Consider the following 12500-nt stretch of genomic DNA (forward strand, 5'->3'; position numbering starts at 1 on the left):
ACAGACAGGCAGACAGACAGACAGGCAGACAGACAGGCAGACAGACAGACAGGCAGGCAGACAGACAGGCAGGCAGACAGGCAGACAGGCAGACAGGCAGACAGACAGACAGGCAGATGGACAGACAGACAGACAGACAGACAGACAGACAGGCAGGCAGACAGACAGGCAGACAGACAGACAGGCAGATAGACAGACAGACAGACAGGCAGACAGACACACAAACAGCCAGACAGGCAGGAGGCAAGCAGACAGCACACGGTGCAGCCTCGACCGGTTGGGACAGAAGGCCCAGACAGAGACAGACAGACAGACAGACAGACAGACAGACAGACCCAGGTAGGCAGGCAGACACACAAACAGTTAGACAGCCAGGCAGACAGACAGACAGACAGACAGGCTGCAGAGACAGGTCTCATCTGCATGATAAAGACAGGAGGGTGACACAGAGACACAGGGCACAGGGCTGTCTGGAGCCTCAAACAGCATAGCTGCGTCCATGATCAATCACCATCACTCATCTTATTGAAACTGAACTGATAACATCACAGTTTTGACCCCTCAAGACATTCCACAGAACTCACAGCCATTTCCCTTCTAGAGGATGGTAAACTTAAGAAAACAGAAACTTTCGCTCTTCAATAGTCATGTCATGTCAAACATTTAAACTTATAGAACTCTTCTCTTCTCTTCTCTTCTCTTCTCTTCTCTTCTCTTCTCCTCTCTTCTGTTCTGTTCTCTCTTCTCCTCTTCTCTTCTCTTCTCCTCCCACCTCACCTAACCTCTTCTCTCCTCTCCTCTCCTCTCCTCTCTTCTCCTCTCACCCCTCCCCTCCTCTCCTCTCCTCTCCTCTCACCCCTCCCCTCCTCTCCTCTCCTCTCCTCCCCTCTCCTCTCCTCTCCTCACCTCACCTCACCTCACCTCACCTCACCTCACCTCTCCTCTTCTATGCTATGTAAAGTGTGCACGATTCCATATAAGACAACTAACAAGCAAATAACCAAGTCCATAACAAGTTATGGATTATGGATTATGGATTATGTCAAGTTCTAACAAGTTATGGACTTGCATCCAAGAAAATGAATTCAGAAAATCCCGAAAAATGAATTCCAAGGATAGTAGCTAGCAGCCGCTGGGATCACACAAGCAGAGGGGAAGCGCTGCTTCTCCAAGTGTGGCCACACACAACTTCCAGGGAGGGCTCAGAGAAGTGATTCAGAGGCCAGGGACGGGGTGAGCCCCCTGGGGTGTGGTGCGGTGCGGTGGAGATGGAGGCAGACTTGTTCTTTTCTCCACAACGCTCCAGAGAGAGACCGGGCCTTTCAGGGCCACTGCAGGGCCATCAGCCAGGCGTAAGAAAGGCATTTCGGAGTCAGCCTGTTGGGCCGCATCCCAAAGGGAAGCAGGCTGGAGTCTGAGTGCTGCTACTGCTGCTGCTGTTATCCTCCCAGAAGGGGATACTGTAGTGTACTGGTGGTGTGTGTGTGTGTGTGTGTGTGTGTGTGTGTGTGTGTGTGCGTGTGTGTGTGTGTGTGTGCGTGCGTGCGAGTGTGTGTGTGCGTGCGTGTGTGTGTGTGTATGTGTGTGTGTGCGTGCATGTGTCTGTGTGCGTGTGTGTGTGTGTGTGGTGTGTGTGTGTGTGTGTGCGTGTGTGTGTGGTGTGTGTGTGTGTGCGTGTGTGTGTGTGGTGTGTGTGTGTGTGCGTGTGTGTGTGTGGTGTGTGTGTGTGTGTGCGTGTGTGTGTGTGGTGTGTGTGTGTGCGTGCGTGCGAGTGTGTGTGTGCATGCGTGTGTGTGTGTGTGTGCGAGTGTGTGTGTGCGTGCGTGTGTGTGTGTGTGTGTGCGTGCGTGCATGCGAGTGTGTGTGTATGTGTGTGTGTGTGTGTGCGTGCGAGTGTGTGTGTGTGTGTGTGTGTGTGTGCGTGCGAGTGTGTGTATGTGTGTGTGTGCGCCGTGTATGTGTGTTTGAGTGAGGCATAATTTACAGTGCTAATGACCATGATAAGCGCTGCCAAAAGCCAAGCCTCTGATCTCTCTGTGTTTAATGGGGTATTACACCCACGGAGGAATGGCAGGAGTCTGCTGAAGTCTCTGCTCTGCTTCTGTGACCACTGCTGTTGTACAGTCACATTCACCTCAGGAAGCCTGTGTGTGTGTGTGTGTGTGTGTGTGTGTGTGTGTGTGTGTGTGTGTGTGCGTGCATGCGTGTGTGTTGATAGTCACCTCAGGTAACCTAGTGTGCGATTAGTCCTCATTGCGAACCTGCATAAATTCTGCACACACTCAACTTCTAAACTCCTTCGCTAGTAACTATGACAGTCGCTGAAAACGGAGCGTAAGCATAATTTATGGATGTGTTGTTGTGTTGAAAAGTGGTGGCGTTAATATTTTAGCCCGGAATGCTTTTTATCCTTCTCATAATTGCTTGTGAGGTACCAGACTGATGAGTGTGCAGGGGGTCGTTCAGTCTGTCCTAACACTGTGCCTCTGATGAGCTACTATGCGGCAGTCACACCGTGTGTGAGTGTGAGTGTGTGTGTGTGTGTGTGCGTGTGTGTGTGTGTGTGAGAGGCCTAGCATTAGAGGGAGGGAGAGAGGGACAGAGGGAGAGAGGGCAGTAGGGAGGCAGGTCTAGCCTGAGAGGGAGGGAGAGAGGGAGGGAGAGCGGGAAGGAGAGAGAGGGGGATGGAGGGAGAGAGGAAAGGATGGAGGGAGGGAGAGAGGGGCAGAGGGAGAGAGGGGAGGAGGGAGAGAAGGAGGCAGAGACGGATGGAGGGAGAGAGGGAGGGAGGCCTGGCCTCAGAGGGAGGGAGAGAGGGAAGGATGGAGGGAGGGAGTCAGAGAGGGAGAGAGGGAAGGAGAGAGAGAGGGGAGGAGGGAGGGAGAGAGGGAAGGGAGGCAGGTCTAGCTTCAGAGGAAAGGAGGGAGAGAGGTCTAGTCTCAGAAGGAGGGAGATGCAGAATTAGCTGTGTGAGTGAAGTGCTCTCTACATCTGTCAAATATAGCTGGATGTGAGGAGACCTGCTGGATACTGTGTTTAGGAGGAGAGGGGGGCTGAGGGGAGGCTGAGGGGAGGAGAGGGAGGCTAAGGGGAGGAGAGGGAGGCTGAGGGGAGGAGAGGGAGGCTGAGGGGAGGAGAGGGAGGCTGAGGGAAGGAGAGGGAGGCTGAGAGGCTGAGGGGAGGAGAGGGAAGCTGAGGGGAGGAGAGGGAGGCTGAGGGGAGGCTGAGGGGAGGAGAGGGGAGGAGAGGGAGGCGAGGGGAGGAGAGGGAGGCTGAGGGGAGGATAGGGAGGCGAGGGGAGGAGAGGGAGGCGAGGGGAGGCGAGGGAGGCTGAGGGGAGGATAGGGAGGCGAGGGGAGGAGAGGGAGGCGAGGGGAGGAGAGGGAGGCTGAGGGGAGGATAGGGAGGCGAGGGGAGGAGAGGGAGGCGAGGGGAGGCGAGGGAGGCGAGGGGAGGAGAGGGAGGCTGAGGGGAGGAGAGGGAGGTGAGGGGAGGAGAGGGAAGCTGAGGGGAGGAGAGGGAGGCTGAGGGGAGGAGAGGGAGGTGAGGGGAGGAGAGGGAAGCTGAGGGGAGGAGAGGGAGGCTGAGGGGAGGAGAGGGAGGCTGAGGGGAGGAGAGGGAGGCTGAGGGGAGGAGAGGGCGGCTGTGGAGAGGAGAAAGAGGCTGAGGGAGGCTGAGGAGAGGAGAGGGAGGCTGAGGAGGAGTGATCAGACCGCCAAACTACAAAATCCAAACTGACAAAGTCACAACATTCTCCCCAAAGACTGTCAGAGTGGCACTGTACCGCGCTTTGAAGTTGGCGGCGGCGCTATGGAAACATTTGAAATTACAAATTGCAATTACAAATTGCAAATTACAATTATATATTTCGTAACAATAGAGTAGCGATCTTTGATCTTCAACGACGTTGTTGTAAAGCGAAAGTCGAAGTGTTATGATGTTCCTCTGTGTTTTCAGTGGTTTAGCTGTTTCTTTGGTAGGGGTTTTGCATATTTTGACAAGAATAAACACTAGTCGGGTTTTGATATTGCAGTCCAGCATCACGCTGTTAAAAAAACAACCTTTTATGCTTCACTGAGTTATGCTTCAGCTTCAGCAATTACCTAACTTTTATTTTCCATCCCGTTGGGGGACAAAATCATTTCAGCTATTAATTTCACATTTTCTTTTCTTAATCGTACTTAATCGTACTTAATCGTACTTTATTGTTTATTTATTCCTATTAATTACGATTCGTCTCAGTTCATTCCATCCCATTCACCATTCGTCTGTGTACACCTGAAGCGAATTACCAAAACAATAACCCCACTTTCAAAGCGAGCAGCGCCAGTGACTTGGATGAATCAACTGGGTGAATAATCATGGCTGTTCTGTCGAGACACAATAACAGAGGAGCCCAAACACCACAGACCCTGTCTCTGTCTGGTCGGTTTCTCTTTTGTTTGAAGTCAGACTCTCGCACGGTTTCGCAGCGCTCAGCTGCACAGCACCAAGCCCTCCTTCTTTATACAGAAAAGAAAAATGTAATTAATAGAAATGCAAATGTCCTGTGAGTAAAATGTGAGCACAGCCCCACATGTATTACTACTTAAAATGTCTCAAATTAGTATCAAAGTGCACCACATCAGGTGCAAATAATTAGAACATCGTTAGAGATGATTTTGGATTTTGGAGGAAGCAGTCTTATTTAAACCTCAGACGTTTAGTTTGGTTCGGTGACATCAAAAGAGCTCTCTGAGGCCTTCAGGAAGAAGGTTGTATATGCGTACGAGTCTGGGAAGGGATTTAAAAAGGTCTCCAAACAATTACAAACCAGCCATTCCACTGTCCGGAAAATAATCTACAAGTGAAGAACTTTTCAAACAACTGCCAACATGTCAAGCCAAAGAGCAGACCGCAAGATGCTTAAAGAAGTCTCCAACAATCCTAAAATGTCACCACGGGACCTACATGTCGCTCTTGCCACGGTTGATGTCGAAGTACATGCATCTACCATCAGAAAGAGACTGCACACGTTTGATTTTCATGGGAGCTGTGCAAAGAGAAATCCCTTGCTCTAAAAAAAAAACATCAGGGCTAGATACAAGTTTGAAATACGTAGGTGTTATTATTATTATTATTATTATTATTATTATTATTATTATTACTATTATTATTATAGGGACTGTCTAATTGAGGTTATTTCAGCCAAAGGGGTTAATATCAGCAATTAGGGCAAAGGATGTCCTAACTTTTTCCTCAGTAGGAATTGGCATCAAAAAATGTTGTTAAATAAGTGATAACAGTTAAGTTACATTTTAATTGTTTTTGGTTCAATCACATCACCTTTATCTATAGATATTGTTAGAAATAAGCTTTTCTTTGCCCCCCCTTGAGGCCCTGTTTAAAAGTAGGGCTTTGGGGAGGGCCAGGAAGATCATGGCTGACCCCGCACACCCAGGACACGGTCTCTTCGCCCCGCTCCCCTCAGGCAGGAGGGTGCGGTCCCTAAAAACTGTGAAGGCCCGACATGCACACAGCTTTTTCCCCACAGCCATCCGGCTCCTAAATGCCGCTGCCCCCCCCCCTGACCTGACCCCTATCTATCTATCTACCCTCCCTCCACCCCCACCCAGAGAGCTTTGGACTGTCTGGATATGAACACTTGAACACTTGATCTCTGCACTTTATATTTATATTAATTATGACTCTTGCACTTTGATGTTGGTTTGCACTGTCTTGTCCTGTCTTGCACCTGTCCTGCTGTAAACCGTGCTCCATTGTCCCAAACCAAATTCCTAACATGTTTACATGTCATGGCAATAAAGTCTTCTGATTCTGATTCTTTTTTCTGATTCAAATATTTGGCTCCATATGTCCATGCAGTGTTCTAATTATTTCACATAACTGTATATCAAACAGAAACTCTGCTGCTTGCGACTGGGCCTATAATCTTTTAGTTGCCCGGTGACAGTTTTATTTTGGGAACGCACCCCCTTCTGCTACCGAAGTCTGCCTGATTGCGCGCTGGTGTCCACAATCCACCGCTGTGATGAAACACCTGTCTGAACCTAGGCTTGAGGTTTTTCGGTCCGTACGGTAGACCTGTGTTCGAGACCCCGTTCGGTCGCACTCCGGTGTGTGATTTGTACGGTCTGAGTGACCCTGTTGAGGACAAACATCCGTTATACAACACTTTTGTGGACACTTCTGTTCCTGAGAGACTCTCCCTATCTCAGCTCTCAACCACTGGAAACATTTGAGTATGTTTTAGAAGACAGAAGGGGGAAGATAATGATTATGTTTCTGTCTGTGTTATTTGGTGTTCAGGAATGTGATTTTGAGACATTCTGGAGATAGTTGTGGTATAATGTTTTCCATGACGACTCAATATCTCTCTCTCTTTTTTCTCTCTCTCTCTCTCTCTCTCTCTCTCTCTCTCTCTCTCTCTCTCTCTCTCTCTCTCTCTCTCTCTCTCTCTCTCTCTCTCTCTCTCTCTCTCTCTCTCTCGACAGGGTGATGATGTTCTGACTGTTATCAAGACCAAGGCCCAGTGGCCAGCATGGCAGCCCCTGAATGTGTAAGTACACAGTTATTACTATGTTATTACATGGTCATATGATGTAACACTGTCATACACTGTACAGAAAACACCTTAAACAGAGTTAATGCTGGTGGATTTCCACTCTTTAGAGGAGGAGGTTTGACAGCTGTGGTCTGGCTGAGGGTTGGATACAAAGCTTTATTAGCAGATTAAGCAGATATGAATGAAAACTCGACCTCCTTCTAGATAGATAGATAGATAGATAGGTAGATAGGTAGGTAGGTACTTTATTTATTATTCATTCATTCATTCATTCATTATTGATCACTGAGGGGAAATGCAGGTGTTACAGCAGCTCAGACCACAAACAACAACAACAACAAAATAAAGTGACAATTGAATAGTAGACTCAAATTACAAATCCAAAATAAAATAAAGATACCTATTAGACCTAATAGACATCTGAAAACCTTATTTTCAGTAGGATTGTAGAGGCCTGACATTAACATCCGTCATCCAGTACACATTCAGGCTCACATTCAGGATAACAAATAAACACGTTTCAGAATTTAGGCTCAAAAGACAACATTGTCTCATTCATTATCAAACTAAATTACATGTTTTTAGTTTTCTGCCCTCACCACCACCACTTGTGTAATTAAATGACTTGGTGTTATGGTATATACTACCAGACTATCACAGGTGTTATGGCTACTCTGAAGTAGGCTGCTGTATAGGGGTTTTGTCATACGTTTAACCAGAGGGTACTACTACTACTACTACTACTACTACTACTACTACTACTACTACTACTACTACTACTACTACTACTACTACTACTACTACTACTACTACTACTACTACTACTAGTACTACTAGTACTACTACTACTACTACTAGTACTAGATTTCATTTAAAAGTGTCTTTCTCAGACTCAAGGACACTACAAAAAAAAAAGAAGAAAAATGATTAAATCGTAGTCAAACATTTTGTAAGTCTTAAGAAAACTCTCAATATCTATCTTGGAAGGAGACAACAAGCCTACTGCTGCCAACTATAGGTTGGCCAAGTTATATATAAAGGGTGTCATATTTAAAGTTTACAGGTCATCAAATTACTGAGTTAGAGTTATTTGTGTGATGTGTTGTTACAGTGGGTGCTAGGCATAAGGTGTTATTTCACAGGAACAGTACTTAACAAGTTAGATGTACATTGTTTACATTATATAACAGCCAAGTGTATTCATGGCCAAGTTTTCTCCATGTTTTAAAACTATAGCTTGACGACAGCCAGTAATTTGAATATTCAGATGTTGTGTACTCTAAGTGACCTCCGCTTAGCAGCTTGTCTTATTTCCATAGGCCGCGGAAGCATCTTCAAGTAGAGATTAATTCTAATTAACACTTTTATAACTTTTATTTGTATAGCACTTTTCCTGCAAACATTGCAGCTCAAAGTGCTCCAAGTGCCCCTCTAATACACAGCCTGTTGTTTATGATACAACTCTACCGCCGCTAATGAGCTCTAAATATCAGCCCAATAGTATGTATTTATTACATTATTAAACTTGTTTATTATTAAACATTATTATTATTCCTTTTTTTTTTAAGATTGTCTTTTTTATAATGATGTGTTAAGACATTTGTAGAAATTATGTGAATTGTACCATAATAATGAATGACCCAACTGAAGTTAACAAATTCATAAAATATTTAGAGACATTTAAATGCACAGGATTTGTACAGTATGTGTTAGCTGCCTTGAGGGGAAATGTATGAGCCTATACTGTCTATACTGTCTGTTAAATACGGATTGATGGTTTCTGTATGGAAGCCACCCGCTGAGGACAATGGAGCTAACGAGTGTCTGTCCTTCTGTTTCATAGTTCGTTTTGCAGTCTTTTTACGGACCCAAAAAAGTTAAACTTTCCAGAATCCATTCCTCCATTTAGCGAATAAAAAAACCCAAGGTTATCTATTGAGGACAATGATTTCATACGTATGCGTTGTTAGGCATTTTAGCCGTTTTCTGATAGTTGTCTGTCTTTCTGCCTCTCTGTCTGTGTGTCTGTCTGCCTGTCTGTCTGTCTGTCTGTCTGTCTGTCTGTCTCTGCCTCTCTGTCTGTCTGCATATCTGTCTGCCACTCTGCCTCTCTGCCTGTCTGCCTGTCTGTCTGTCTCTGTCAATCTGTCTTTCTGCCTATGTCTGTCTGTCTGCCTGTCTGTCTGTCTGTCTGCCAATCTGCCTGTCTGCCTGTCTGTCTGCATGTCTGTCTGCCTGTCTGTCTGTCTGCCTGTCTGTCTGTCGGTCTGTCTGTATCTCTATCTGCCTGTCTGTCTGCCTGTCTGTCTGCCTGTCTGTCTGCCTGTCTGTCTGTCTGTCTTTTTGCCTGCCTGCCTGTCTGTCTCTCCATCTGCCTCTATGTCTGTCTGTCTGTCTGTCTGTCTGTCTGTCTTATGAATGTCTGTCTGTCTGCATGCCTGTCTGCATGCCTGTCTGCCTGCCTGTCTGTCTGTCTGTCTGTCTGTCCCTAGGCGATCAGCCCCGTCAGCAGAGTTCTCAGTGGACCGCACCCGCCACCTGATGTCCTTCCTGACCATGCTGGGGCCCAGTCCAGACTGGAACGTGGGCCTGTCCATGGAGGACCTCTGCACCAAGGAGTGTGGCTGGGTCCAGAGGCTGGACCAGGACCTGATCCCCTGGGATGCAGGCACCGACAGCGGGGTCACCTACGAGGTAAAGGGCCCCTGGAGGAGAGTGACAACTTAATACACATAATAGTGTTTGAGAGTACAGTATATCACCATCAAATCCACTATAGTGTATTAACATAGATATATATTATTATTATTATAATATAATATATATAATTTATATAGGTTTTTTCGTCATTTATATTGTTTTTTTCATTCATTCTATGTTACTATACTATAGTGATTTTATGGTGATATATTCTAAAACGGTATTATGTGCTTAAATTAATATAATAATAATAATAATAATAATACAACTATTATTATTATTATTATTATTATTATTATTATTATTATTATTATTATAGTTGTAATTATATATTAATGAATTAATGAACTCCAGGCCCAGAGTCGTGGCACCAGAGCTCTTCATGGCCCAGACAGACAGACAGACAGACAAACAGACAGACAGACAGGCAGGCAGGCAGGACAGAATTATACAGTTTAGTTTTGCTCTCTGCAAAGTGCTTTCCTCTTCCCTGAGACGTACGCCCCCGGTAATGGGTTCACCAACAGTACCAGCAGTAAGTCTGAGGCCCTGGGCTCATGTGGTTTTCAAAGCAAAAAAGGAATGTCCACAGTGGCTTGCCGTAGGGTGGTATGTTCCCATGGTAATTGAATTCAGACACACACACATAGACAATGTTTCCAACCCAGCAGTGTCTTCGCAAGGTCTTGCACCTGGTGAATTGGATGTGTGAACATTGTTTGACTGTTTCTCAAATAGCCTTCCACCCGCATACTGAACAGTATGTAGTCCCTCTTAGGAAAGGGACACACACACAAACCACTCGGGAATTTGTGTGTCTCAGATTCCAGGTAGCAATGTCCTGCCATTGTGCCCTTGAGCAAGTCAGTGGACCTCAAGGCTTGGACCAGGGAGCGGGTGATCTTGTGTTTTCTTCCAAACCGGGCGTGTGTTGCCTTATGTGTTGTTTTACGATTCTAAGAATCTACATATATACCTTAGGATTCTAGGGCCACACCTGACACCTCTACCTCAGCAGCTCGTGTGACTTTAATTTCGGCGCCCATGTTAACAGGTTAGAGACACACAGTGTGAGACGTGCAGCTCAAGCGGGCTGTGTGGCTCTAACCTGTTAACATGGACACTCAAATTAAACACGCGCTGCTGAGGTAGAGGTGTCTGGTGTGGCCCAGGCGTAAGAGTCTAAATGCAAACCGTAGGATTCTAAGAGTCTAAATGCATATCGTAGGATTCTAAGAGTCTAAATGCATATCGTAGGATTCTAAGAGTCTTAATGCATATTGTAGGATTCTATCTACGGTCATGTTCTCACATGAAAATCCGAATCATGACCCGGAACAAGTGGATGAGATTGCAACATTGTTGCATAAATTATTTCTCTGATTTGCATTCTCACAGCCCTTTATGTAAACGAAGTAACGGGAGTGACATCGAATGCACGTTCTCACAGCTCCAAACGACGCAGAGCAAAGCGAATTTTATCCAAAACTCTGATTCCAAATGAAGCAAATGTTCTAGTGAAAACACACCATAAGAGTCTAAATGCATACCATAGGATCCTAAGAGTCTAAATGCATACCATAATAATAATAATATTTTATTATTATTATTATTAGTAGTAGTAGTAGTAGTAGTATTATTAGTATTGAATACTAATAATACTACTACTACTACTACTAATAATAATAATAATAATAATAATAACTTTAATTTATATAGCACCTTTCAAAAAGCCCAAGGACGCTTATGGCTCCTACCATAGGATCCTAAGAGTTTACGGTAAATGCATTCCGTAGGATTCTATGAGTGATCAAGATGTCCAGTTAAAGACCACAGCCTGTTGTGACTGTCAGAAGCAGGTCCCCCTACACTGTATGTTAGCTCTGCATCTGGAGCGAAAGGAAGCCATTAATAGTGCACGACCACCGCTGTTTTTTCAGCTGTAGTTGTAGGGGTCTCATGAATAAACAAACAGCCACAAACCCTCTGCTGAAATGTGAGTAAATACACTCAGCTGAGAATCACTACAGACATAAAAAAATAAAAACAGCATGTCGACTTCAGCGAAGCGGCTGACTCACAGACTGGGTCTACGTTGGGATCTCCCGAGGATTGCTTTAACAAGGTGGCTGCTAGGATGCATTATCAAAGCCGACTCGCTGTTTCTTCATGTCAAAAAACCGCTGAGGAACATAATATGAGCGCTTTCACTTTCGCTAACAACGATGTTGTTGGTCGTCAAAGATAGTTACTCTGACGTTACTGAATATCAGTTTCATTTGTTTCCGAAACGTTTACAAGTCCACAGCATGGCGCACCGCCACCCTTACATTCCATGGGGAGAACCCTGTGTATGTACATAATGTAACATGTTGACATAGTAAAAACAAATTGGTATTTAGCGATCCTAAAACTGTTGTTTGTTGTATTGAGTGTGCTCTTCAGCACTTCAACTTTCGTAAAATGAAAGAAAAAGGACATTTCTTTTGCAGAGTTGCGGCCCTTTACACCAGACCATGTCACATTTTTGTTTACAAACTCATGCACTTCTTCAACTGACAACTAGAGGCAGGTGTCCACCAGGAGAGGCTGGCAGAGGTAGAACACCAGGGGAGGCTGGCAGAGGTAGAAATCGGAGGACGGGCTCCATTGTAATGCATTGAACGGAATAAGGAACAGTATACATTTCCTCATTCCATCCCATGAAGTGTTTGATATCACCTCATTCCATTCCATGCATTACAAAGAGCCCGTCCTCTGATTTCTACCTCCACCGGCCTCCCCTGTTTACAGTCCACCTAGTAGGAGTATTAGGATCGACAGTGCAGTACCCAGTTCAGGACACTGAACACAAAGTGAGAGACACTGCCATCTATAGGTGGGCAGAAGACACTGAGTGTCCTGCTGGGCCAAGTGCAGACTCACAGCATTATGTGACACATTCTAGTCTTTTGGTCCTCATATCGGCAACCAATCAAAATGTTCAGACTTTTCTTTTGAAACACGGAACTACGCTTCAACGTTGTTGAGAATCTCAACACCAACTCGCTAGTCAAGCCAAAACGCAATGGATTCGGTGAGTAATCCCCACTACTACCTAGTTAACTAGAACACTACTTTACACTGTTAGCAGACTCACAAAACAAGCTGTGTTAGTTGACTAGCGATGTGTCATTGATTTTCAACAACGCAGAAATGTATTTACATTTTTAAAAATAAAAGTCTGATCATTACA

The 12500-nt window shown here is 45.4% G+C and overlaps 1 protein-coding gene across 1 annotated transcript in view; it reads left to right on the forward strand.

Moving 5' to 3' along the window:
• The window catches only part of spon1b (spondin 1b), a gene marked incomplete at both ends in the record, with an annotated part of 178064 nt that overhangs the window by 150700 nt on the left and 14864 nt on the right, over nt 1–12500 (forward strand). The window contains 2 exons of the mRNA XM_080544642.1: nt 6495–6559; nt 9058–9259. Of these exons, the coding sequence (XP_080400768.1) occupies nt 6495–6559; nt 9058–9259 (267 nt within the window). The remainder of the gene's footprint in view (nt 1–6494; nt 6560–9057; nt 9260–12500) is intronic.

This window comes from Nansenia antarctica (assembly GCF_963989245.1).
Source record: "Nansenia antarctica genome assembly, chromosome: 14".
In the NCBI taxonomy this organism is placed as follows: Eukaryota; Metazoa; Chordata; class Actinopteri; order Argentiniformes; family Microstomatidae; genus Nansenia; species Nansenia antarctica.